This window comes from Triturus cristatus, chromosome 1_1 (assembly GCF_964204655.1).
Source record: "Triturus cristatus chromosome 1_1, aTriCri1.1, whole genome shotgun sequence".
Classification (NCBI taxonomy): Eukaryota; Metazoa; Chordata; class Amphibia; order Caudata; family Salamandridae; genus Triturus; species Triturus cristatus.
In genome coordinates, this window is record NC_140579.1 from 128499535 (window position 1) to 128526256 (window position 26722).

The window sequence follows — 26722 nt, forward strand, 5'->3', positions numbered from 1 at the left end:
CGTTACAGAGAAGACAAAAGGTGACACACTGTAGTGGTGCCCCAGGCCCTCACATTTAGGAAATTCTCCTTTGATAATTCTAGTTTCACGGTGGCCCTAGTTTGTGACGTCTGGAAAAAAGTGAAGCCGGCTTGACTTATTTATTGAAGCTGGACGAGGCAGCTTTACTGAGTGGCCCAGGGGCTGCAAAAACATCGCATCGAGCCCCATGCCTCTGACAGCTGTTAAAGCAACAGCGTCCCCTTAAGCAGGGTGCTATTTTAGCACCAGGCCGCCTGCGTGTTTCACGGACAGAAACATACTTATTATCCTGGGGTCTCATTAGAATGCATTTTATTACCATTTTACTTATGGGATAGAATCACACACCCTCTTGAAATCATGTCGTGTTTGGCACATAGATGATACCAAAGAAAAGTAGTGCACACCATTCTTGAATTGTGGTTGAAAAAGTGCCCAGTTGCTTCTCTAATTCTTTGCTGTGCTTCGTTTTGTGCATATATGCGCAGTAGACATGCAGCATGTGATATTCTATTTATTACCAATGTTTTGATTGGGGTGAGCCATGACGAATAAGAGCTGAATATGGAAGGTGGTATTTAACCAAAACCCAGATGAAATGGGGTAAGATTGCACTGAAGAGATACATGACTATTAGGACAGTTGTTTACCTGTATAAAGTAATTGCTACAACCAGTCTATGAGGAAGTAAAAAAATGTTTCATCCTTTGAACTTGCTCTGGTAAAAACTTGAATTTGACCTTAGCACTGTAGTAATGTATGAATATACGTATGTTAGTACAGTAGCACTAAATAACATGTTATTGGGCCATATTTATTTTCAATGCCATCACATACAAATAAGTGAAAACTGAATTTCACTCCAATCTGTGCCTTATAAACAGAGACTAATTTCAGCCGGTGATTTCCAGTGGCCAGCACCGGCACTCAATCATCAACAGCGGTGCTTTTCATGAGCACCAGTTAAGGGCACATTTATTTACAGGGGGAGATTGAGTGATTTGCCCAGAATCACAGGATGTTTAGCAGCAGCCGAGACTCGAACCTGCTTCCGACACTCCGAAGTCGGCAGCTCTGGCCATTACGCCACATCCTTTCCCCCACTTTCATGGTTAGTAGATGGTTTTGTTTTAGGCGGCGCTAACAGGAGAAATGGGCTGGTGCAAGCTACCTCCCGACGAGAGCCCCGGCAATTATTATTTTACAAATTAACCATTGGACCAGACTCTATGTCAGAGGTCTTCAAACACTTTTACTCTGAGCCCCCCCTTAGCAAAATGTTTTGAGGTCGGGCCCCCCCTCTAAAACTTTGTGGAAAGGATTGGGGGAGTGGAAGGGACATGGCTGCCTGTAGGGAGCAAGGCTTATGAGATGATTTCAGGAATACTTTTTCTATAGCGTATGAACCGCACTAAATATGAGACTTATAAAACAGCAAATGCATGAAACAAAAACAGATATTATCCCAACAAACTGCTCCCCATAATTGGGGTGTTGTGAGCCCCTCACACTCTTGGACCCATTGCTGCACTAATGATAACTGCAGTCCTGAGTAGCATGCTATCTCTGCATCTTTTTTCTCCTCCCCACCATGATGAACCACCACCTCGATCCTAATGCTTGAGAGGAAATTAAGCTCTGATGCCCCTTTATTGAAGGTAGACAGTCATAACTGTGATACAGTGGGCCCCTCAAATCCCTGGGCCCCAGTCCTGCTGCATCCGCTTCCTTAATGATAACTAGCAGTGGCCACTTACACACTTGGCACCAGTACCAGTTTCACTAATGATGTCCCTTTAAAAAAAAGAAACATTTATATTGTCTCATTCTTTGGGGGTATCTCTCTGAAGAAGCTGTCTCTGGCCATTTGTAAAAATAGAAATGAGTCTGCATACAGTGCTCCCTATTCTGGGCCCTCTCTTTGACAATATATATGAATCTCGCTCCTTTCCTCTGTCTCCTGGACCATTACTGTGAGGCCACAGGGATCGAGAGGATTAGGGCTCTGCATTTGAATGCTACCCTTCTGGCCTGCTACCTGCCACCCCATCGACTCAGCTTTCACCCAAAAAACTGCCCCTGAATGGATAATACTAACTTTGAGGTGCCTCTGCCTGAAAGCGAACGGTGTGGTGGTAGTGCAGAAAGCTGAAAAAGAAACAAGCCTTCTTACCTGCCATTAATAGATTGAGTCACTTAAAGCCAGGGCCACTGGAATTATGAGTTTTTGCAGCAGCAGAGATTTCCACATAATTATCGTTTTACTGCATTTGCTACATAATCTGCAGATTTCAACAAAATAAACTTGATTCTAGCTCAAACGGAACAAAAGTTACTTAAAGCTTGACATAGTGTTCCGGAGCAGTGGAAGGCCCTTTGCAAAGATTGACAGGTAATCTTGTTAAACTGGTACTAATGAGGTGAAATATTTCCCCTGACAGTGTTACCTTGAATTAAATTGACAAAATAATGAAGCAATGCTAACCACAAAATGTGGCACATTGTGCCGCATAATTTAGTCAAACCTGCCGTATAATGTTGTCCTCTTCTGCCGAATAATTCCAGTGGTTCTGCTTAAAGCTTCATGGTGGCAAAGATTTATTCTTTTTGAGATGCAATGTAGGGGTGTTGTCAGTTGAGTTCTGGAATAGTGGAGACACTTACAAAAAATGTCTGCATTAGATACAGTTTGATTACTTATTACTCAAAAGTAAATTTAGTACTTGTGTTTATCTCAATCACTGCATCATTTTGCAGCATCCTAGCTTGGAGTATGTAAATACTGTTTTAAAAAATGAGTTACATATTCACAGTAATCTCTGCTACAGGCTAGGACCTCATTGCACTATATACAGGGCCATTTGAATGATGCGGCAAGAGAAGGCCAAATTATGCAGCATGTTTGACTAAATTCTGCAGCAAGCAAAGGGGAATTATGCTGCATAATGCTACATATTTTGTGCTAGCATTACTGCATTATTTAGCAATTTTTACACTTGTTAACACTGTCCTTGCTTTTATTGCCCTTCATAAGTACCACATTAACACCTGCATATAGCAATAAGCAACAGAAAGGTGATCAGTCAACCTTTAGAATGGTAATGTACTATGGCATACATAGGGAGCGAGCTCCCGGAGCTGGAAGGGTCGAGAGGATTCCTATGGTGAGAGTATGTCCTCCCGTGTGTATACACTACTTCACAACAAGTACTCCACGTTTCTATAACCAGAGTTTGCTCACCACTGAGAGTAATCCTGGTTGGTGCGGAAAAGGAAAAGGTCTTCTTTAAAGTAATGAGCTGATCTCCAATAAAGAATAGGGAAGGAAGGACACACATCCTTTTGTTTTATTTACACTCACACACCCTAGTGGTGTCATGCTTCTTCATCACAGGGTCACCCTGACGCCTAAAAGTCAGGGTGGGCTCAACCATATTCCAGGGAGCTCTAAAATAGATGTGGCCAGGGGGAGTTAAAGATTAAAAACCCGCCGCCAGACCCCAGTGTCCCTTTATTCGTGGATCTGACGGGGATATTAAAAAAAGGTAAATGTGGGTCAGACAGGAATCTTTATGGTCCTAAGACCCTAGTGCCAACATGTTTCAGTCCTTATTGGCCATATTGGTCCAGGACTTTCATCAGGACAGAGAATGTAATAATCCTCCCTGGACAAGGAAGGGGGGGGAACCCTACCCTACTTTTATTTTTAGGGCAGGAAGCTGCTCCTAAACTGCCTACTTATAGATAATTTATCTATGTTTGGTGTTCACTCCATCCCAACTCAGGAGAGTAATCGTATCTCAGGGTACTCCGAGAGGGGGTAGCCCTTTAGTCAAACTATCATCAAGGGTCCAGCCCTGCAGTGTAACCTGTTTGGTTTGTGTCCCTGGGCTTGGGATGGAGTGAACACCGAACAGAGATACATTATCTATAAGTAGGGGTTAACTCCCCCTGGCCACATCTATCTAAGAGCTCCCTGGAATATGGTTGAGCCCGCCCTGACTTTTAGGCGTCAGGGTAACCCTATGATGAAGCATGACACCACTAGGGTGTGTGAGGGTAACTAAAACAAAAGGATGTGTGTCCTTCCCAACTCTTTATTGGAGATCAGCTCATCACTTTAAAGAAGACCTTTTCCTTTTCCGCACCAACCAGGGTTACTCTCAGTGGTGAGCAAACACTGGTTATAGAAACGTGGAGTACTTGTGAAGTAACCTTTAGAAAGGGCCTTCCACTGCGAGGTAACATGTGTTGCTGCATTTTTAGTAACTTTTGAACCATTTGAGCTAGTGACAAGTTTTTTTTTTAATCTGCAAATTATGCAGCAGATGATGGATTATGTGGCAAATGCGGGAAATCCATTACTTTGTGATGTGAGTGCAGGGTGAGCGTGAAAGTGAAGGGTGAGAAGGAGGAGTGAGTTGTCTGAATGCAGGGTGCATTCCCAGACATTTGAAGTAACACAGCATGTTCTTGACGGTGGCGTAGGGGTCCAGATATGAGCTAAACTATTTCTATTATGACATTATTCAGGGTCTAGGGATCGTGGGTGAAGGAAATAAATAATATGCTAATCCAGCAACCAACTTCTAGATTTATGATTAGGATTGCCAGCTCATTATAAAAAATGAACAGTCACCTAAAGCTGTATTTTCATCACTTATCTGTGCGTACTTCGAACAGCAAATATAAATAGAAAGCACTTTTAATTGTGTTCTAGGGCTACGTGAATGATCCATGACTGATAATTAAAGGGAACAGACATTACAAATGAATACATACCTTTTTATTTATAACCCTATTTAGTGTCAAGACGAGGTCTTTGCAGGCTCTTTAAACACACATGGCTGGCATTTTTTCTATTGGCAACCCTACTTTATATTCCTTTTCATGAAATGCATTTTCACACTACAGCTGTAAATGTAAAATACAAATGTAAGGCATAGGCAGAGTGGGGGCCCAAGGGGTACTGGAACCAGAAAAAAAAACTAAGCCTCGGTAACCAGTTTACAAAGGTATATAAATATGCAAATGGTCTTTAAAAACCTGTGAAAAATTTGGGCGTGCCGGAGATAAGACTCAAAACACTGCCCAGTCGAGCACACAGCAGTGCACTCACTTACCTCCAGGCCCACGTAAATGAAGACAGTGTGGAAATGCAGCAAATAAACATTGCCGCACTTCCAGGCCATCTTCATTTACATATACTTGCATAGGCCTTTTTGCCCCCATGGGAACCCATCCATGCCCCCCCAGGAGGGCGCGCCCCACAGTTTGAAGACCTCTGCTCTATGTGCAGCCTCCCCACTCTCCTAGCAGCCCGTGCCTCCTACACTCCCCTGGTGCCTTGTGCGAAACACTGATGCCGTAAAAACTGGCTGACCTGCTGCCACTTTATAACTTTCTTCACAGTCCGATGCGGATTCGCACGGCAAATAATTAACACGCATTTCAAATGTTATCGGTATCATATTTGCAAAAGTAAAATACCTAATGTCTCAGATTAGGGAGACCTGGGGTGAAGGACAGCAGAAGAAAAAGAGTTCACCTAAACAACAGATAAACACTGATGGTGTAAGGAAATGGTGATTTGATGGCGCTCCTTTAACCTTCAAAGGAAGTGACGTATGGCTACTGGAACCAGTTAGAAGGCACCAAAGAAGAGGGGCACAGGGGTAAACCAATGGTAAGCAGCAGGTGGGAATAAAGTCATTTTATTGAATACAGAAGGTCTTGCAGACAGTGCATGCGCATTGACTAGGCTCAACCTAAAAAAACATGAAATGAGTGGGAGAGAGGAGCTATGGAGAGATAAGGGGCGCTTCTGGAGAGGGGTAGTGAGGGAACTTGTGGAGAAGGAGACCAGCAGGACGCCAAGAAACAGACTGTCACAGCCGGCCCCACCAGCGTTGAAGACAGCCCTGGTTCAACATAGAAGACAAAGGTAAAAAAAACACAATTCTCACCACCTACAATGGCAGGGAGTAGAAAGCAAGAAAAGAGTGCGAGCGTGGGTGGGGCTGAATCAGAGCACAGACCTCATGTAGGGGTACAAAGCCCCCACTGTAACACTTTACGTCCCACACACAGCAATGCCCCTGAGTGGTCCATTGGGGGAGGTGCAGACCAGACCTCACAGGGGCACCAAACAAACCACAGCCCCCCTGAGTGTAACAGTGTGCCCCCACCTGTCCGCCCCATGTACATAAATAAATACCCATAACCCACCTGTCTGCAGCCTCTCCTCCCCGAACTTCAGGTATTTCTTCAGGTACTCGATGCACCTCCCCTCCATGTATTCCTTTTCTCGCTGGATGAAGATCCTGTCCGAGTTCCATTGGTCCTGTGTGATCTTAGCAGCATCCATGGCAGCGGTGTAGGTCAGTCTGTCCTTGTCGAAGCTGATGAGGTCGTGTCCGTCAAAGGCAAATTGATCAAACCCCCCCACGGAGCCGTCCTCCCGGAGCTCACATCCGTACATCACCTGAAACATGTGAAGACCTGGGGGGGACAGGAGAGGGAGGGTGTTAGGGGCTGAGGGAAGAACAGACACTTCTAGGCAGAGACAGTAAGGAGACATAGCCCCCCTCTGGAGGGCCTCAGAGAGACTGTCTCGGGGGGGTGAGGGGGGGAGCAGCGGAGAGTAAAGTAAAGTTCCTGAGACCAGAGGTGAAATGAGAGCAGGGGAGGGGGTAGAGTGAGGGTTCTAATGTCTCAGGCAGAGAGTGGGTGAAGCAAAGAAAACCCCTCACCGCCCCCCCCCCGCCCTCTCCTCTTCGGTGAAGCCCTTCACTGAACCTTAAAGCCAAACCCCACATGGACCTGAGGGGGAGTGGCTAAGGGAGGGGAGCGAGGGTGTGGCACCTCAAGCGAGAGAGTGAGGGGAACCCCTCCATGGAACCATCTATAGAGTTGGGGGGTGGGAGAGTGAGGGCCTGAAGGGGGAGGTCAAGGGTGCCAGGCAGTCAGTGATTGTACAGAAGTAAGGATACCCCTCCTCCAACTGAGCTGTCCCCCTAACGAGGGAGGGCATAATGAGATCTGACGGAGGGCAGCACAGAGTTTGTCTGTCGGAGGGCAGGGAACAGTGAGGCCTTTGTGTGGGGGGTGGAGGTGCCTTGTTACCCCCGAACAGAACTACCAATTTCAGCTTCTGCGCTTGAAAATATTATGAATGACTGCGTCTGTCACCCCTTTCCCCAGTCACTCACATCCCAAACACTGCCTCTCCTCTGACCTCTCACACCCCCTCTTCCTGGGGCCCCTCCCCAACTCAAGATCAATTCATAGTCATACACCACAGTGCAGTTTGTTTCCCCCCTCCCCGAGTCCTTCTTCCAACACCCCTCAACTCCCACATGTCACTCACAACCGGTGTGGCTGCCCCTCCCCCCAGTCTGACTGCCCCATCTCTCTGGTGACACTCACCCCGGTCTGGTGACTTCTCATCCGGTGTCACTCACCCCTGGTCTAGTTGCCCCTCCCACCGGTGTCACTCACCCCTGGTTCGATTTCCCCCCCTCTGCCAGTGAATCACCCGTGGTCTGGTTGCCCCTCCCCCGGTGTCACTCACCCCAATTTTAGTTACCCCTCCCCTGGTTTCACTCAACCCTGGTCTGGTTGCCCCTTCACCGGTGTCACTCACCCCCAGTCTGGTTGACTCGCTCCATCGTGGTCCATACATTGGCCTTGTGCACCTGCTCCGTTCCACGGCTAATCTCAGTGCTTCTCTCCCAGTACTGGGGGTCCTCGGCGGTGATCTTCTCCATCCAGGGGGCCTGGGGCTTCATTCTACGGCTCTCACTGGTGTAACGGACAATGGGGACGTCATCCACGTACCCCACGTAGGAGAACTGGGGGATCCCGGGGAGGGGCCTTGAGAAGGAGGACTCAAAGTACCGGAGGGAGTGCGAGCCTTGGGGGTAGAGAGGGACAGAGGGTTACAGGAGAGAGCGCACACCCCTCCCCCACATACCTTCCCTCCACCCCCCCCACACAACTGTGCTCCACCTCCAATACTCCACCCCCTCTACACTTCATGTGACTCTTACAAATACACTGGGGGAACCCTGAGAGGGGCCCGAGGGGAAGAAGTAATGGAGGGAGCGGGAGCCTGTGAGGTTGGGGGGAGACAGAGGGTCAGAGAAGGACCTCACTGGGGGGGGGGGGAGATGCTGCAGTGCAGCAAAACAAAAGTACCCCCCCCCCCCCAACCAGGAACCCCCCTGCCCCCCCCCTTCTGTCACTCACGGTCCTGATCCTAGAGATAGTGAGTCTCTGGGAGCAAGGGGGGGGGACCTCTCATGGAGCTGCATTTAAGGTGCCTCCACCCCCGTCGTGACCCTCCCCACCAACAACTACACTGCCCCCAGCTGCAACTCCTCCCCTTTCACCGTCATGGACAACTCAGGGGCACAAACACAACAGGGGCAATGGGGGGCTAGTTCTGTAGGATTATACAGTTTGAGGCGGTGAGGACACTGCGGGCCAATATTTACAAAACCACTCCCCTTCAACGCTGATTGTTGGGACCCTAGATGTATATAACACCCTCACACCTCTTCGAGCGGGAGAAGTGTAAGAACCCCTAAGAAAGCCTCCAATGCTAACCACTGTTATTGACCTCGGAAGGATTAAAGGCCGAGTGTGCCCTGCAATGCCTTTAACCCAATGACTGCAGGTGAAACAACTGAACACACAAAGCTGGGATCAAAAAATAACAATCCAGAACTCCATAACTGGGGATCAAGGTGTGGGAGGGAAAAAGGGGGTGGGTCAAAAGGGGCAGAGTCATGAAAAACCAAGTCTGGCAGTAAAATGTTTTGTTTTTAAAACTCTGACACAAAAAATGTAACAAGGACAAATGTGACACTAGATCTGCTCTTGAATACTAAACTGATCACAAAGAGGCTGCGTTTTAAAATATCGTCTGGGGTTCAGGCACCTGCTGCAGAGATGTGTGTGCCCAACAACTATTAGGGCACAATAGTACTAGCAAGATAATTCTGGCGGTTAATGCACTTGCTGCAGAGATCTATGTGTCCAACAACTTTTAGGGCATAATAGTACTAGCAAGATAACTCTGGCAGTTAATGCACTTTCTGCAGAGATCTGTGTGTACCCAGCAAGCTTTAGGGGATAATAATTCTGGCAAGATAACTATAGTTGTTAAACCACCTGCACCAAAGATCTGTGTGTGCAAAGCAACATTTAGGGTATAATAGCGCTGGAAAGAAAACTCTGGTGGTTAATGCACTCGCTGCAGAGATGTGTGTGCCCAGCAACCTTTGGATGATATTCATACTGACAAGATAACTCTGGCGGTTAAATCAGTTGCTGCAAAGATCTGTGTCTACCCAGCAAGTTTCAGCACATAATAGTACTGGTGAGATAACTCGGGTGGTTAATTTAAATGCTGCAGAGACCTGTGTGCCCAGCAACTTTAAGGAGAAAACAATATTGGCAAAACAACTGTGGGGGTTAATGCACTTGCAGCAGAGATGCGTGTGTGTGTCCAGCAACTTTTAGGGAATAATGATACTGGCAAGATAACCCTGGTGGTTAATGCACATGCTGCAGAGATCTGTGTGTGCAAAGTAACTTTTAGCACATAATAGTACTGGCAAGATAACTTTGGTTGTGAAAATTACTTTTCGTTACTTCGACTACTCAGGGTGATATGCCTGGATATCCCCTCATGGACCTTACAAACCATGGGTAAGTAGGACAGTTTTTGGCTCAAACAAAGTTAATTTTCTGTCATACAAAAACAGTTAGACACTTAGAACAATTTTGGCAGGAAAACCATAACATGGGTTCCTATGGGAGAAAAGAAGTGCTATGATTTGTAATGTCCCCCAATATAGGCTTAGGTAGTGTCACGTTGCCGTTGGCACATTGTCGATATCACTAAGTTAGCATGAGCCTTGCAGCCATTATGCAGGTTTTCGCATGTTACTACATGGCTTTTTTTTTGCAAATAACTTTTTTTATGCTTTTCACACGAGAACTGTCTGCTGTGTTCATTCCTGTAGTTTACTCTGAACATTTGAGACAAGGTTGATAAACAACGCCCCTTGTTATTCTGTTCTGGTCCTAGACAAAACATACTACTGCAGCTGTTGTTGAACACCCGTACTTTTGATATTATGGGGACACGTGCATGTTAGCTCACACTTGGAGAGGGACCATTCCAGGGAGAAGAGCAAGACCGCACCTGTGATGTTGATTTACCATCTATAGGCTAAGGTATGGGGTCTGCTGACAAATCCCAGAGATCTTTTATTATATAAAAATATTTCTTCTTAGCAAGGGGGGGAAGTTAGGCTCTATAGTCTTTTCTCTATTGTCTTGTCAGTATTACATCGCCCTTTATGATATACGGACTAGTTTCTATGCTGACTGTATTTGTATTATGCATTTTTAGGTCTCGCCTGATCCTGCGCATGCGCTGCTCTGGCCGAGACATTTTGTGTACAGGTGCTGCCTGTGGCCTAAAGCTTGCGTGCGCGTGAGGGTGCACGCGCGCAGGCGCCATGTGTCTTACTTCCGCAGTGCTTGATCGGGTCCCGGATCACTTTCACAGGCCGCGCAGCCATGTCATTTTCACGGCCGCGCGGCCAATGCTTGTTGAAATTGTGACATGTTCTCAGATCATGTGTTTATAGCCTGTCAATCAGACTCTAGGTGTGTAAGAACTTCTTTTAAAAGTCAGTGGGCTTAGGCAATTAATAGCCATGTGGGTTGTTATTCAAAAAACGAACATTTATTACAAGCATCAGGCTTTCGTTTTTAAAGTCATGAATCGGTGTTTAGTGTTATGTAAACTTAAGACCTTTAATTAAGATAAAAACACTATTAAACCCAGTGTCTATAATTTGTGACACACATTTGAAGTCTTGCAGCAGCTCCCTTCTTTTACTCTCCGGATATTAAATTGCAGGTGTTGTACTTTCAAAGAACATACAACATTGTTCCCCGGCTGTCGAGTGGTACGAATGCGCCTTGCATAACCTCATGTGACATAGCGCTTTCTTATTTTAAATGGCTATTTGTGTAAAACAAAATACTGTGGCCAATCCGCTGCCTGCGAGGAGCTGCAGGACATAGCATTAGACGGCAAGCCAAAATGTATATCGTTATTGGGGCGTGTGGGGTCAAACCGCTCCTGTGTCACTGGCCTGGCAGGGTCTGCCATCTTGCGAGGAATGTAGAAAGCTGGACAGATTAGAGGGATTAGAAGGAAAACAGCTTCAAAGACAGTAAATCTTCAGGCGGCGCACTTACGTAAGAAGCATCCGAGCTATTCCATCCATGCCCGTGGTAAGTCCTGCGGCCCTGACACCGTATCCCTTATGTACATAATGTGCGGTAATGAAGGCTAAAGGCATATCTGTCGCTGGCATGTGTTATTCCAATGCAGCGCATGGCAACAGCTCGCGAGGCCTTTTTATGAGAGCATGCCATGCAAGCTATATTTTGAGGGCGCACCAGATGTAAGTTTCCGTGGTGCCAGGCTGTACGTTAAACCATTCCTCGCGTCTGGGCCGTGTGCATATAAATGACTTGACCTCGCTGAAGCCCTTTACATTCTGATGTTTTATAAGGGTCAGGATAGCCAATGGTTCTCACCACTTTAACATTTCATATTCCTAAATGCAGAATTATTTACTTGTTGCTTACCTGGATACTACATTTTAGGAACTGTTGATGGATGCTACAGAAGCGTCATTGTTTTAAAGAAAGCGCTACAGTCTCTTGCAATTTTCATTGAACCCCAAATTCCTTTGACATACAGACACTTAAAGGGCATTAACGTGCGGGACCAATATAAGGCATTTTGGATGCCAAGGCAAACTTGCTTCCTGTCTAGGCAGTGTAACACACTCTTTATTGGTGCCCTAGGTGGCAGCCTAATACTGTAGGATGTAGGATCAACCTTCCGCCCAAGGACTTCTTTTTACACTATTTGCAATTTCAATAGATCTGGCCTTTAGTGCTACCCTATGCGAGCATCATTTGTGCATTCCCTCTGTTTGTCTATATTAAAACCTTAAAGCCAGGCTTATTGAGTTTGCCATTGCTTGTTTTAAAATGAATGGAGGCAGCAGTTGGAGTGGTGGTACAACACAGGGACTAGCGAGTGTAGTGATTTATGTTAAAATACATTAGTAAACAGTAATGCTTCCAATAATGCTGCAAAAAGGACTGATTTGTGTATTTACCCCCATTGACTTCTATTGAAGGAAGGTAATTTCAGGCTTGAAAAACCAAAATAAAGCAAATGTTGGCTTAAAAAAAAAATCAGGAGTCTCCCACCTGAATCAGTTCTATTGTCATGCAGGGTTAAACCTCGGGCAGTGTAGACTGTTTGGGAGGCTGATGGTTGGTAGTCTCAGCTCTCTACAGAGGCAGGTAACTTTAAATACAATGGCAGTATGCCACCAGTGAGTATGCCATGCCAACCTGCCAACCCTCCTGATTCATGAGGGAGACCACCGATTTTAAAGCTAGTCTTCCGCACTGCTAGTCACTTGCTCCTGCAGGACAGTGCATAACACTTGCATCACACTCTCCGTGCCCAGCCATTTCGCTTTCTCTGTGCTCCTGACAAGTAAAAACAAGCATTGGCATAGCCAATAGGTCTTGCCTTTGGGCCCTTATAAGTGTTTAGCCATGCAACAGTTGCTGTTGTTGCAACAAGGATATTTTGCTGCATAACTAAATACTTATAAGGTCCCAAAAGCGAGACCTATTGGCTAAGCCAATGCTTGTTCTGCTTGTTGTGGCACGTATACTGCATGTTAGGACACGTTAGTTAAATTAAACATTTTAAACTGCTTCGTGTCAGATCTCATTGTGGACAAGTATAAGAGTAAGAGCGAAAGGGTGTGTCTTGTTCCTGCGATTCCTGAGAGATCTGGGAGTGTTGTATTCTGGGGTGTCTAATCACTTGTTTCTCTGTGACTGAGTAGGAGAGCACGTGAGGCACCAAGCTAGTCGGTCCTTGGCTTATGGGTACTCAGGTGGTAGGATAACTCAGTCCTTGCTTACCAACGTCCTATAATCCTACCCATAGTTCTGTTCATTGGCAGAATCCCAGCAACAGTAGCTACCTAACCCTTCACCCACATTTACTGAGCCACTGTACTACATAGCGGGTGTGTGCTGACCTTTTACCTAGTTAGGTGCTGCATAAATGTTGTGTGTTTTTCTCCGAAAAGAAGCCTCATTTATTATGCATTAGGATTCCCAGAATCACAGCGGGACTACCATCTTCTTCATCTTCTGCATAATAACTATGTATAAGGGTCATATCTTTCGTCATCCTCAGCCGACATGACATAGCAAGGTAGAACGCCTGAGGGTACCTTTTGAGTATATAAGCACCATTTCTTTGTTAGGGGAGGGAGAGGAGAAGGACTTCCATGCTGACAAGAGATGCCAAGGTTCCTGCACACAGACACTCCAGCACGCAGTGGTTTGACAACCCTTGCGGGGTGTCCATTCGAGACCAAAATGGGGCCCTTCATTCTCAGACACCAGGTAATGGGGTTGGTTCTTTCCTAGGGAGATGTTTGGCTATAACACCGACAAACATGCTAGGTACATCTATTTAAGTTTAGCATCATAGGAGTACATCTTTTTACTGTCATGTATCTATCTACCTGTGTATATCTATTGTTTTAGCACTATGGTGGAAATCTTCCATCCCTTTACTCTTCAGGTGCTTATACTTGTTTCTGTATTAAGGTTGTTACATCACATATATTTTACACTAGAATGGTGGTGGTTCAATGAATGCTTATTGAAAACATCCCCACCGTTTATTCTACGTATCTCTCTGGGACGAAGTGAGCAGAAGTGACTGAGCAAATAGTATTGCACTGTTTACACCAACCCTGAGGGGTCAGGGCTCTCATGTTCGATTGTTGCTCGAAACCATTCCCTCCTTAGTAAGAGAAGATCACGGTGGCACTGTGAGTTGGCTGGTATACAGGCGACCGTGTCCGGTGGAGATGTCTGGAATCAGTCTGAACACCTATCCCAAAGTTTATGTTGTCTAAACGAAAAGATCCTATATAGATTTATAGGAACTACACAACAGAAGGCTATCGATTTACAGATAAGTAAATGACACACAAGAATAGCTTTTTGAGTTTAGAACCAATGCTCAGTTAAGCACTCATATCATACCACCAGTAGCACTAGGGCAGCCGGGTGCAGAGTGCATTTACACTTTTAGCAAAATAATCTCTTACAAGAAATTATATATACATAATTGCATTGACGATCATTCTCCAACAAATCACAATTCATAAATATAACTTGTTCACCTGTGAAAGTTAGCCAATAGGGCTTAGGAGGGCTTCGGTCAGGGACTGCTCACAAGCAGGTCACTCGGTTGTAGGAGCTAAGCTCCTAGGGTTGGGACCAGCACTGCAGGGGCCAACAGTCCGCACAAGAGCTGCACCACAAGCGGCACGAGGGCGGCCAAATGAAGAGTGTCAAGAAGACATCGGGAACCCTTAGGTTCTCAATGGAGATCTCCGGTTTGAAAGAAAAGTTGCAGGCGCAGGCTAGGAGATTTCCTGAAGCAAACACTGGCAGGAGAGGTACGTTGGGTTCTTGGGGGATGCCTGAACACCATTGGTGGGGCCTCCCAGGGCTGTGGGGCTTTGGGTGTAGGGGTGTCTTGCAGAGTCTGATCTTCTTACCAGCTCTGGTCACGGTCGGGTAACCCCTCAGGTTGAGGCTGCAAGCTTGAGGTAGGTAAGGGATCACCTGATCCCAGGTCAGGATCGCTGGGAGACCTTCTGGTGTTGGGCCACTCAAACTCGAGCAGTGGGTGCAGAGTGGTGCAGAACCGGGGAGCCGGCTGGATCCAGGTTCTGTTTTGGTGTCTTTTGTTGAGCAAATCTGGGAGACAGGGTAATTTTGGTGAAGGCAGAGCAGGTGCTCTGGATGGCTGCAAGACAGGCTTGGGTTTCGCTGGGTGCAGGTCGAAGTCAGTACAGGCTGGTAGGGCTGGGGCTAAAGTAGTTGGTTTCCTCTTCTTCAGCACAGCTCTTTGGTCCTTCTTCTTTCTTCTTCTCTAATCCGAGGAGGTAAGGTTCAGGGTCACCCCCTAAATATTTAACTTAGGGGTGTTAAAGGGGTGTGCAGGTCAGGACCTATAGATCTCTTCCTTGGGGTAGGTATACACCCACTTATGCCACCCTCCAGTGGGAGGGGGGCATGAACCTCTCTCTAATTGGCTGTGTCCCCTCATCTTCAAGATGAAGGGGACTGAGATGTGTGCTTCACCTCGCCTCCCCCACATGAGGAATGGGTTTGGCAAAGGTAGGCACACCTCTCTTCCTTACTTGGTTATCCTGCCTATTTTCCAGCCCAAAGTGCGGATCATAACCAGTGGGAGCCAGCAGCTAGGGGCAGCAAAAGGCAGGGTCAGCTCACAAAGGTGGCAGGCCTTTGAAGCTTCCCCTCCGTAGACCCAGTCCATCCTGGGGGTGGAGGTATGACACCTCTGCCCAGGAGGGGCTTTGTTTCTAGACCCAGAAAAAGGAAACCCTATACCCAGGGGTCCAGATACCTGTCTGGTGGTGGCAAATGGCGGGTTACCATTCAGGAACCACACCAGGGCTGGTTGTTTTTCAGGGGGCATTTCTAAGATGCCCTCCGAGTGCATTTTACATTAAAACCCACACTGGCATCAGTGTGGGATTAATGTACTGAGACGTTTGCTACCAAACTTCCCAGCTTTCAGTAAAGCCATTATGGAGCTGTAGAGTTCGTAGTGACCAACTCCCAAACCATATACTCTTTATGGCTTTACTGCACTTACAATGCCTAGGAATGGACTTAAACTCTGTAGGGGTACGGTGCTCATGCAACCTCACCTGTGGTTTTGTGCACCCTGCTAGAGGGGTGACTTACCTAGGCCTCAGGCAGTGGGTTGTATGCATGGCACGCAGGTATGAGTGCCATGATGAGTCTTCACTTTTCTCTACACCAAAACATGCAGCCTGCAAAGGCAGTGTGGGGATGTTAAGTTGCAGGGCCAATAAGGGTGGCACAATAGGTGCTGCAGTCCCATTGACGCCTTCCTTGGTCACAGTGACCTTTGGTACCCATGGCACCTTTTACAAGGGGCTTACCTGTGTCCACAGATGTGCCAATTGTGGGAACAAAGGTACAGTTTTTGGGAAAGAACACAGGCACTGGTCACCTGATTGACAGGGGCCCAAGACACATTAAGTCAAAGTTCATCAAGTGTCAAGCAAAAAGTGGGGAGTAACCATGCAAAAAGGGGCACTTTTCTACATATTTGTTTCTATATAAGTAGATAGTTGTGTCTGTTTCATGATTTTCTAAAGGTTTGCAATTTTTCTTTTAACAAATGGGGAAATGTAGAGCCAGATTCACAAAGATAAACTTTCGGTATTCACAAAGGGCATTTAGTACTCATAAATGACCTTTGTGAATACTGAAAGTCATAAAGTTAGACTTTTGACTCTGTTTACATTTGTGAATCAGGCCCGTAGTGTCTCGCACGATTTAGAACTGAACCTTTCTGGCTCCCCGAGGACTATGCATCGGTGGGAAGCAATTGCTAGAATAGAATGCAATGAAAGATTGGGTTAGAACGTTGGAATTCACAGGTAACACGCAGAGAAATAAAGACGTGTGAGTTGCAGCTCAGTGTGTGGCCTAGTTATTCAGCGAGTACCAGACTGGGGAAGACGCTACACTGGGGAACCAGATTCGAGTCTCGGCTTGAGCTCAGCACCCTGTGATTCTGGGAAAATCACTTAGTGCTACATGTATCAAAAAAGGGCATTTTGAGATTGCCAAATAGCGATTTTTACCAAATTGCTATTTGATAATCGCAAAATCCTAAGTATGTAAGGAAGCAATTCCTTAATGTTACCAAATATCGATTCAGTAAATAGGTATTTGCTATTAGGTAATACTACTACATTTGTTCCAATGGTCCTAAAGGCCCAAAGGTGCGGATGGTTTTGCATTAGCTAATTTGCAATTACCTAATTGTTAATCGCAAATTAGATAATGCAAAGCCAAGGGTGCCTGGGGCCTAAAGCCAAAAAATGTGTATGTGTAAAATGTACACATGTGCCAGGGGCATGTGTGCGCTACGAATGTATGACGTTACAACGCATACATTTACAACGCATGCCTTTACAACACAGTTTTTACATCGCAACATCCTTTACAATGCATACATGTACATCGCATACCACTACAGCAAATTCTGTAATACTACATTTAAAACGCATTCCATTACATCGCATTATACCTTTACAACGCATACTATTACAACACATACCATTACATTGTATTTAAGGTAAGTGTTGGATAGTGTAGGGGTAAAAATTACTATTCTAACTCCAGGGGGTGCAACAGTAGGGTAAGTTTTAGATTGTGTAGGGGTAAAAAGTTATATTCTAACTCCAGGGGGTGCAACAGTAGGGTAAGTGTTGGATAGTGTAGGGGTAAAAATTACTATTCTAACTCCAGGGGGTGCAACAGTAGGGTAAGTGTTGGATAGTGTAGGGGTAAAAATTACTATTCTAACTCCAGGGGGTGCAACAGTAGGGTAAGTGTTGGATAGTGTAGGGGTAAAAATTACTATTCTAACTCCAGTGGGTGCAACAGTAGGGAAAGTGTTGGATAGTGTAGGGGTACTATGAGTTGTAATGGTATGCGTTGTAATGACATGCGATGTAATGCCTGCATTGTAGTGACATGCGATGTAGTGTCATGCGTTGTAGTGACATGTAATGGATGCGTTGTAGTGACATGCGTTGTAAAGGATGTTGTGATATAATGACTGCGTTGTAAATGTAGTGCGATGTAATGGTTGCGCTGTAAAGGTTGTTTCCCTTGCGCTACATGGCACTTTGAAAAATGCATGTTTGTGCATTTTTCAAAATTTGCACAAGGCCAAGTCGATGGTAATAGCATTTTCCTAAATGCACAGTTTTCATTTAGAAAATGCTTGGTACATGTGCTAAGGGAATCGGAAATTGTGATTTCCTATTTGTAATCGCATTTTTAGGTAATCTCTATTTGTGCGATTACCTAAAATTCCAACTACAAAAGCCTTTCATACATCTTGAAAGGCTATTTTGCTTTTGCAAACGGCAGAAATTACAGAGTTGCACAGTTTGCACATACAAAATAGTTTGACACATTAGGCCCTTAATCTCTCTGTGTCTAAAAAATGAATAGATAAATAAATAAATAAATCTGACCTTCGGTAATTATAGCATGTTATATATGTGTATTTATTTATTGTGTTTCTTTCATGACAAGCAAGTCGTGCCTTTCTTCACTGTTATTGGTTGCTGCTTTAATTATGTTGTGGTACCGACAAATTGATGGATTTATTGATATTTAAAGGAGTTATGCATTAATTTGGGAATGTTCTTTGACATCGCCATGCAGACTGAATTGTGGTTTGAATCTAAAGTTGTTCTGCAAAGGCCAGGTGAGGAGACAATGAAAAGGGTTTTGCATGAATGCACCATCATTTTCTGTTATGGAGAAAAACGTAGCAGTGATTACTTTCTTGAAGGGCAGAGTGCCAGCAAAGGATGTTGATTGGTTACAGAATAAAAGAACACAGGATGGAAGTAAAGGTGTTTTGCTTTGTGCAAATTCGGGTATGGATGTTGCACTGCTGGAAAAAGTATTATTTTGCAATCTTATAACAGGTTTGAACATTGGAAGAAGAAATTTAAATTTCAACATGATGCAGCAGTTGGAAATGTGCAAATACTGACAGATATGCAGTTGCAAGAGGTGTCAGCCAAGCAAATGCAAATGTCAGTTCAGAAACAGGTACCAATGGCAGGAGTTTTTCAAGCCCAAATGGTCCCACAAAATATGGAAAATGCTAAAATTAATTTAAATAATTTGTCCAGAGCAAATGGGAATTATTTCCAGAAACAAGGTTGGGCAGGAAAACAATTGTTTTGCAAATTAAACAGCACAAATTACTGTACAATAGATGATGTTAATTTTCAGACTCCTGATCAGGATGTGCATTTTAAAATGGCCCAACAAGAGACAGCTGTAGCATTGTTTTCAGAAAAGACAGTTGAAACATTACCTTCTGATTTGAAAGAAGTAATAAACACATAAGTAAGGGAGTTCACAAAGAAAGATGTTAGATTAATAAAATGTGCAGAGCGTGTCTTATTCAAATTAGAATCAGATGACATGTATTCAAGAACAGCATCAGTTGCAGAAACTTTACTCATAATTGGAGATAAACTGAGTATAAGATTTTTTATGGAACTGATTGTGAGTTTATGTAACTTTCTGATCACAGGTTCACAGAAACTAAATGAAAAGAACAGATTAGTGCAGGAGATTAATAGCATAACTTTTCCATGTTGTCCTGTGGTAGCGAATCCAGCCAATATATTTTTTCACATTACATGTGCTGAAGAATAACTTACTGTTACTGATTTTTGTCATGTTCATGTCACAGTGTCATTGCATGAGAATAATCAGGAGTACTGTCAAAAAGAAAATAAATGTCTGAGACACATGATTGGAAAGGGAGGTAGAAAGGTGTCACCAGAGAGACTGAAAATAATTCACCAGATGAATCCACCTCAAATTCAGAAAGAAGTCAGGATGTTTTTGGGAATAGTCGGTTGCTATTGTGAGTGGTTAACAAACCTTTCCCTAGTGGCCAAGCCTTTACTGAAGCTGACACACAAGGATGTGTCTGATCCGCTTCCATTGGACAAAAATTGCACAAAAGCATTCCTAGAGTTGAAAGAGAAAAATTGTCGCGCCCCAGCACTGGGAATGAGAGCTTATTTGAAAGAAAATACATCAATTTGCAGTGAGAGGGCGGGCTGCGCTCTCTCAGTGCCTATCCAAAAACATGAATGTTTTCAAAGGTCTGTGATGTATTTTCCAATGACCTTTGACCCTAACTTCACAGAAATGCAAGCAAATGAAATGGTTTGTGATGAAACTGAATATGAATGTCTAAATGTCATGAAAATATGCGAAAAGCCAATTTCAGACTTTAAGGATGAACGTCTTATTCAGCCCAACAATGTCCATTGTGTAGATGGCCCATATTTGAAAGATAATAATGACACATTAGGAGCAGCACATGCTGTGCTTCCTATACATTATGTTGTCAAGGCTTTCAGTAGTTACCTCAGCCCAAAATTCGAAATTGATTGCCCTTACCATTTTTCTTTTTTTTTTTAAACAACTTTATTGGGATTTTCAAGTGGGGGTACATCGTAGTACACATTACATTGAGCATTTTAGTTATACAGAGAGCTCAGGATACAATGCAGGCATTATACTACCGCTGTGCCCCATGTGGTGTTGTCATCGAAGCCTATCCAGAATATCACAATACAAATAAGGAGGTCATCAGTTCAACACAGTGTTATGCAGTACATTCCTAGCCTCCAACCTATCGTGCCCAAAGGGAGCAGTGCCCGCTCAACTGACCCCCATCCCACATCCCACCCGGAACCCACCCTCCTTACCCAACTATGCCACGAAGAAAACAATCTTATTCTGGGGGGGGACTCGGAGCATATCCTTGGGGGGGGGGAAAGAAGGGGCGGGCCAGGGCAGAGGTCAAAACCCCCCCAGCTCCCGGTAGGGGAAGGAGAAAGGCCGGTGCACGCAGCAGCAAAGGGGGGGACTAAATGGACAGGCAAGACCCTCCCTCAACTTGTGGGGGGGGTGTGCGGGGGGCCCGCCCCACGGCACACACCCCCATCGGATAACAGACACATTCACACTAAACATCACACATCCCCTGACCAGGAGTCAGCCCCACACTCTCGGCCATAACGACCCACCTCTGTCCACCGGTACCACTGCTCATGCGGGGGAATTCCGGGGGGGCAGCCACCACAGCCTCCCCCCTCCCTCCTCCTCCTCCATCTCGCCCTTGAATAATTCGGTCAGATGCGCCCATTCCAGGGAGATCGGTAGTTTGCGCAGCCCTCGACTCTCCTCTCGGTACAGCGCCTCGCGCTCCGCCACCGCCCATCTCAAGACCTCGTCTCTCCAAGCCTCCACACTCGGCGGCGTGCGGGACTTCCACCGCTGTGTTATCAGGCGCTTCGCCAGCATTAATACCAGGTTGGCGAAACGGCGCAACAGCTTTGCTTTCAAGGGGATCGGTAAAAGGCCCAATAAACAAGCCTCGGCAGTATCCCAGGCGGGGCGTTCAGTAATTGTGGTTAAGACATGCGTTATCCCACCCCAGTATCCCCTCAGCGCCGGGCAAAGCCACAGCATGTGTACGAGATCAGCGTCCGGTGCCAGACAGCGGGGGCAGGTTGCAGCCACCGTATTGTACATCCTACTCAGTACATGGGGAGTAAGATACGCCCTGTGGAGGACAAATAATTGAATAGTTTTCAATCTGCAGTTGCGGGACACTTTTTTAGGGTACTCCAATATATAAGCCCATTCTTTGTCACTAAGTGCTCGGGACAGGTCTGTCTCCCACCGTGTCCGGAGAGCGACCACTGAAACCTGAGTATGTTCCCGAAGGCCCCTGTAAAGCCAACGAACCAGACATCGTCCATGGCCCATTATATGGAGAGAGCGCAAAAGGTGGAAGGTAGGGGGTTCTGCTGGTGTCCCTTGCCAGTGCGTCCGAATATAACGGGAAATCGTCGCGTGGAGCAGAAACTGGGTGTCGGGTACCCTGTTAACTCTCACAAAGTCTTCGTGGGACATCAAGTTGCCCTCTTGAAAAAAGGCCCCTATAGTTTCCACCCCCTGTTGTGCCCATGGCCGTACCTGCCCGCCGCGGAGCACTCGATTGCCCTTACCATAACATGCAGTATAGCTGCTCAAATGGGAGTCACTGTTGTCATGGGAAAGAAAAATGCTAATTCAGTTGCACAAAATTGTGTTCTTTAGCATATACATTCAATGGAATCTTCACAAGTGAATTAAAAGAGGCTCATGAAAATGTATTAGAAGCAGGACAACAGAGTTGTATCAGAATTGTTTTAGAGAAAAATGCATAGTGGCAAATGTGTTATTGCAAACACTGATGCCCAGGTATAGATTGCAGTTTCTCTGAAATCAGATCATAATGAGGTATCAAAGATGATGAGTGCAGAACCACAGATTGGACAAGCAGTGGATTGTAGCTATCTGCCTGAATTTACAAGCATAATAAAGCAACACAAAAACAGTACAGAGTTACACTTTGCAAAAGACTGTGTTTCAGCATCACTAAAGTGGCTTAAAGATGGACATGCAAATGCACTTGTCAAAAACACAGATGAAAAGACTAACCATTGCCTTGAAGGTCTGACTGATGTGGAGCGTGCAGTTTCTCACCAGATTTCAGCTGCTACACAAGATCTACATAATGAATGGTGCTAAAACTTTGATCTGAGAGATGCTGTTAAATGGAAAGGCCTGTTCCAAAGGATCCCGGCAAAGACTGTTGTGAAATGTGGTGGCCTTCCAAATTGGGTGCATGCCTCTCACACATGTATGGTCCTGTGTCCCCCTGATAAAACAGCTCCTCTTCAAGAAAAGATGGCAGCAGTGGTCAAAAGTCCACAGAAGAGGGTCATTCAAGCTGCAAGGGAACACACAGAGTCTGAAGCAGCACTAGAGAAAACTGAGGTGGCACTGGAAAAGCAAAAAGTGGAAACTGACTCAGATGAAAGTGGTGTCCAAAGGGTGAAAGAGTCAGATGCAGCCCCTGAAGAAGAAATTAGTGTTGTGGGCCTACGAGTGGAGGAAGGAAAAAGCTGGCTGAAAGGGAATCCAAAAAGTTTGAAGTGGTCCCTTGAAAAATCATTTGCACCCATAGCTGAAACATCTGCATCTGATCAAAGAGAAAATAAAAGTGAAAGGCTTGGATTGGAAAAATGCAAGGAATTGATGGTGCTCTGTCAGAGTTTCTCAGCACCTGAGTGGTCAAATTGCATGGAAAAAGTACAGAATGCCACACTCTTTGAGCCACCCTGAAGGCAAGCTGGTGACAAAGAGAAAAAGAAAGGCTGAAACAATAACTGAGAAATGTCAAGAGCTCAAAAGAAAAATAGTCTTTGAATGATGAAAGAAAAAGAAGAAAAGAAAATAGAAAAGAGAACTGTTCTGCTGAATTTTCCTTTTATTATTTTAGAAAAGACTAACAGTTCCAAGAAGCTACTTGCAGGACTATGCACTAAACTTGAGCTTGGCTATATATGATCTGATTACAGACAAGATTTGTGTTTGCCTTAGAAATAGAAGTAACATTGTTATATGCTCAGCTTTTGCAATAAAAGTGTCACTTGTGAAATTAAATAAATGTGATGATTTATAAATCATTTAAAGTATGATTTGATATCATCAAAAGGGAGGATTGATAGGGCATTGCTTTATTTTTGTGCTTCAGACAGACTGCATTTAAAATGACACAGATTTGGCGCAAGCAAATAAAAAAAAAAAGACATAAGGTCTGGTAAATGTATTCTTTTTAAGTGGCAGATTTTGGTGCAAGTGAAAAAAACACATGGCACATGAGATTACGAAATGAGGCCTAGTCAAATGCTTTTTAAAAGATGCACTTTGGAGCATTCAAAATGAAAGATATGAAATGAGGCCTGGTCAATGCTTTCAGTGTGAAATGTTTGTGCTGAATTAACATGTGTTTTTGCAGTGTAGAGAAAACTCGTGCTTTTAGTGACCTCTTTAGATGTGAAAATAATTATTGAATGTGTTCTCTCTTCCCAGCTCATTTTCCTTGTAATCTACACTTCCCGTTCCTGTCTTAAGAGACTTTGGCTTTGTTGCATATTTAGACAAATATATTCAGTTCATAACATTCTTATAATGTGTGGTAAGTAACCATGCACCAAACACTAAACGTGCGGCTAAAGCTTTTTTTGCATGAAAAGCCATCTAAAACATTAGAGCATGTTGCTATGAGTGTGTATTAACTGCTTGTGCTTTGACAAATTTGCACTGGTGCATGTTTTATGCTATGTTGTAAATTTCACATGTTTGCATGTTGTGCACAAATAATAGAAAAACTGCTTTAAACTAATAGCTTTTGCTAGGAAAAATATTACAAGGTATTAGTATGGGGGTGGTAAACAGAATGGGTTCTATTTCGTAAATTAATATTGTTTTTGTGTTTGTTTTATTTTTGGGCCTAAGATAAAATGGCTGCCTGTGAATCCAGCAAGGCTGAGAATGGTGCTGAATTTGAGAGCATGCGCAGATTATACCAGCTTGCCTCGAGTGAAGACCTAGTTCGAGGCCACTGTGAACTCTAAATTCTTGCTATTCTGCCAAAGTATCATTGTTTGTGGAATGTGCTTATCCTGCGTGCGATGTCATAGGATGCAGGAAACTGGACTGAAGCATTTTTCCTAGTAAATATTGCTGGAATATATGATTATATTTATCATTAACGCTTCTTTTGTTAAAACCGGATTTGCAATGAGAAAAGGATGGTGAGACCCTCATGTCATCTATGGTAACCAATCAAGAGCAAGCTTTACTGAAAACTGCAACAATTATTAGTGTAGTCAGCCAAGAATAAGAGTATAAATAATGACCTCTTAGGGGGCGTGGTGCCTTCTCTTTGAGCCTTGGGCCTTAGTCTGAGAGGGAGGAGAGAAGAAGCGGGAGATGAGATCAGACATCACATGGGTTAGGTACAAAATCGTCGCGGGTGCAGCCTGGGAGGAGATTGCGTCCGAGGAGAGGTGGGGTTTCTTGCTCATATTTTTTTCAGAGAAGTCCTTGCACGTCATATTTGGCAAGGCAGATCACATTCCTCTGTGGACTTGTGAAGGGCGGGCTGTCTTGCTCCTAAGCACAGACAGGCAGATTGATCAGACCAGGGCAGAGAGAGCAACAGATAGAATTAATTAGTTTTGAAAAAGATGTATTCGTCTTATGCATGTATTTCTCTTTATGGGAGACTTTTGCCAACTATTAATTATTGATTAGCCTTGCAAGACTCTTTTTCTTAGAAACTCTTTAAGAGTTTTGACTGACATTTTTTGCCACATTTTCTTTTCTACATATGAAGCTTTTATGCAGACTGTAATATGTTCTGTATTAATGCTATTTTTCCTAATTTCCCAAATTCTGTAACCTGATTGATATTTGACTAATGAATAAAGTGTCAGAAAAACTTCACTTCTAACTAAGAAATTAAACCCCTTTAAAATACTCACAACTCTCTTTATTGGCTTAAATATTAAATGCATTTTTGATTTTTCATGTTTATGTAAAGTCTCCTGAAGGTAATATACAGTGGCAAGGGTCCAGTACCTTTAAAGCAGTGAATTGGAGGTAATGAGGTTTTTCATTCAGAAATTTCTGTGAAATTACCGCTGCATCAAGGGCACAGAGAGAGGAGCTGGAGGGCACAGAGAGAGGAGGAGGTGAAGGGCACAGAGAGAGGAGGTGGTGGAGGGCACAGAGAGAGGAGGTGGTGGAGGGCACAGAGAGAGGAGCTGGAGGGCAGTGAGAGAGGAGGTGGTGGAGGGCACAGAGAGAGGAGGAGGTGGAGGGCACAGAGAAGAGCTGGATGGCACAGAGAGAGGAGGTGGTGGAGGGCACAGAGAGAGTAGCTGGAGGGCTCAGAGAGAGCAGGTTGTGGAGGACGCAGAGAGGAGAGGAGCTGGGGGACACAGAGAGAGCAGGTGGTGGAGGGCAGAGAGAGAGGAGCTGGAGGGCTCAGAGAACACAGGTGGTGGAGGGAACAGAGTAGATGGGGGCACAGAGAGAGTAGGTGGTGGAGGGTATAGAGAGATGAGCTGGAGGGCACAGAGATGAGCTGGAGGGCACAGAGAGATGAGCTGGAGGGCACAGAGAGAGAAGCTGGAGGGCACAGAGAGTGCAGGTGGTGGAGGGCACAGAGAGAGGAGCCGGAGGGCACAGAGAGAGGAGGAGGCGGAGGGTACAGAGAGAGGAGCTGGGGGCACAGAGAGCACAGGTGGTGGGGGGCACAGAGAGAGGAGCCGGAAGGCACAGAGAGAGGAGGAGGTGGAGGGCACAGAGAGAGGAGCTGGGGGCACAGAGAGCACAGGTGGAGGAGGGCACAGAGAGAGGAGCCGGAGGGCACAGTGAGCGCAGTATCCCACAAATCTAGTATTCCACGTAGTATTTGCACATACCACCAATGAGAACATTGCCCAACACCACCAAAAGGTAGTTAAAAAAACTTTGCACAGAAACGTTCGTATTTTTCAGGGTTTAACACTTCTGATCCGACCTCATTTTACTATAAGGTTGCACCTACACCTGCACAGAAAAATATGCTAACTAACACCAGACAGACTTATTCCGCATCCTTTATTGCCCAACTGTCTGGGCAGGGTTTCGACTTCTGGAAGGACACAATAAACACAAAATCAGTCTGGGGTTCTAAGGAATGGCAAGTTCAGGAAACAGAAGCACTATTTAGAGAGTGCTTCATTCCGCAACAAATCATATTTCTGATTGAAACTGTGCAACAGACTTCCTGTCTTGGACTAGCCAAGAACAAGAATTTGAACACACCACGGTTTCCCACACGTTCACACATCAATTTTACATCAAGTGGAGGAGATGCAGTAGATGACATCATGCAGTACAATACATCAGACCCCAATTGGAAGGGATGGCTAGTTTGGTCCACAGACACAAACATATGTCAATCAAG

The 26722-nt window shown here is 45.0% G+C and overlaps 1 protein-coding gene and 1 long non-coding RNA gene across 3 annotated transcripts in view; one reads left to right on the forward strand and one right to left on the reverse strand.

The window, feature by feature from the left end:
- The window catches only part of LOC146869772 (uncharacterized), a 35619-nt gene extending 10380 nt beyond the window's left edge, over positions 1-25239 (forward strand). Inside the window, exons 2-3 of the long non-coding RNA XR_014966112.1 lie at positions 23794-23899; positions 24220-25239. This is a non-coding gene — a long non-coding RNA (uncharacterized LOC146869772). The remainder of the gene's footprint in view (positions 1-23793; positions 23900-24219) is intronic.
- LOC146869771 (class I histocompatibility antigen, Gogo-C*0203 alpha chain-like) overlaps positions 1-26722 on the reverse strand; it is a 320615-nt gene that overhangs the window by 253938 nt on the left and 39955 nt on the right. For both annotated transcript variants that reach the window (XM_085614990.1, XM_085615000.1), the window contains exons 2-3: positions 7667-7936; positions 6250-6522 (exon numbers count right to left, since the gene is read on the reverse strand). In XM_085614990.1, coding sequence (XP_085471116.1) covers positions 6250-6522; positions 7667-7936 — 543 coding nt within the window. The remainder of the gene's footprint in view (positions 1-6249; positions 6523-7666; positions 7937-26722) is intronic.